The sequence below is a fragment of the Pinus tabuliformis genome, chromosome 1_2 (assembly GCF_031772625.1).
Source record: "Pinus tabuliformis cultivar Carrire ecotype Pingquan chromosome 1_2, CPIR1, whole genome shotgun sequence".
NCBI classification, from domain to species: domain Eukaryota; kingdom Viridiplantae; phylum Streptophyta; class Pinopsida; order Pinales; family Pinaceae; genus Pinus; species Pinus tabuliformis.
Window position 1 is genome coordinate 198,834,828 of NC_142298.1, and position 1,521 is coordinate 198,836,348.

Genomic DNA, 1,521 nt, shown 5'->3' on the forward strand with positions numbered 1-1,521 from the left:
AAATAATGGGATTGAACATCACAAGAGGTGTCAAAAATATAAATCATGTGTTATTTGCGGACGATTCCCTTCTGCTGGGTGCTGCCTCCTTGACCATGGCTAAACATTTCAAAGAAGTGTTGGATGATTATTGTGAAGACTCAGGAAGCAGACTCAACAAAGGAAAATGTCACATATACTGTTGGAATTATTCTGCCAGATCCCTTCAAGGTATCTCCAACTGCTTTGGTTTCGTAACCTCCTCTTCTTGGTCCTCTTTCAAGTATTTGGGGCTCCCTGTTTTCCAAAAAAGGGCCCTCAGCAAAGATTGGTTGCCGTTGTTGGAAAAATTTAAGCTCAAAATCCATTCCTGGGGCTTCAATTGGCTCAATCTGGCTGGCAAGACAGTGCTGGTCAAATTTGTCTTGAACAGTCTCCCCATATACCAATCTGTTGTCATGATGGCCCCTGTTGGTGTCATGAGAAAAATGGAGGATTACATTAGGAATTTCTTCTGGAAAGGAGGAAAAGCTAATGAAAAAAAAAAATCCTCTATTAAACTAGGACACAATCTCCTTGCCCAGAATGGAAGGAGGCCTCAATTTCAAGAATATCAGTAAGCAAAACATTGCATTGGGTGCAAAGTTACTGTGGAGGATAATTGCCCCAAATCCAGGTTGGGCTCAGTTAGCAATGTGGAAAAAATACTTCTGTGGGCAGAGAATTCGCTGCCTGTACAAACCCAAACCAATAACCAGATCGATGGTTCACAAATTGTGCATCAAAGCTTCCCCCTTGATTAATCTCCACGCACACTGGATTCCTGGAAATGGTAAGCGCATCAACATCTGGGACGACCGCATCATGGGTAGTGATCCCCTCTCTGAAGATCGCTCTCTGGTTATGTTGAGAGATTGGATGGACAGAGCGGGTCTCAAAACTCTGTGGGATATATCTCACTGGGAGAATGGCAAATGGCAGAGTTGGATCAATCTTGAGGTTCCCCATAATCTCTCCAGCGATTTCGTCACCTTCCGCTCCCTCTTAGCAGGTAAAGCTCCAATGAACATAAGGAAGCCCGATTACCGGGGATGGGGTCCAACCCCTGGACGCTACACAGTTGCACAAGGATACAGACAACTCTCCCTACATCCTCACGTTCCCCCCGATCCAAAGCCTTGGAAAGGTATATGGTCTCGGACAACGATTCCAAAAATAGACGTTTTCTGCTAGCTTTTATGCCACCAAATAATTTTGACGGATGACAGGCTTCGAAGAAGAGGCTACATAGGGCCATCTTGTTGCTCGTTATGTGGGGTCGATGAGGAAAACGCCTCCCATCTAATGCTCCGCTGTAAGTTTTCTACTGAACTTTGGACTGAAGCCTTAAGACCATGGGGCGTAGACTTCGCCCTGCCAAACCGTTGTGCCGAATTGTTTGCAAATTGGAAGTCAAGGTACCCAGGAGGCTCTCCTCAGAATGTCCACATTAAAGAAGCCTAGTTCGCTCTCCCCAAATTAATTTGCTGGCATATATGGCTG

The 1,521-nt window shown here is 45.2% G+C and overlaps 1 protein-coding gene across 1 annotated transcript; it reads left to right on the forward strand.

Moving 5' to 3' along the window:
* Positions 1 to 564: 564 nt before the first annotated feature.
* On the forward strand, positions 565 to 1,212 carry LOC149205169 (uncharacterized). The gene has a single exon (XM_089397330.1). The coding sequence runs from the start codon at positions 565 to 567 to the stop codon at positions 1,210 to 1,212; it is 648 nt and encodes a 215-aa protein (XP_089253456.1).
* The last annotated feature ends 309 nt before the right edge of the window (positions 1,213 to 1,521 follow it).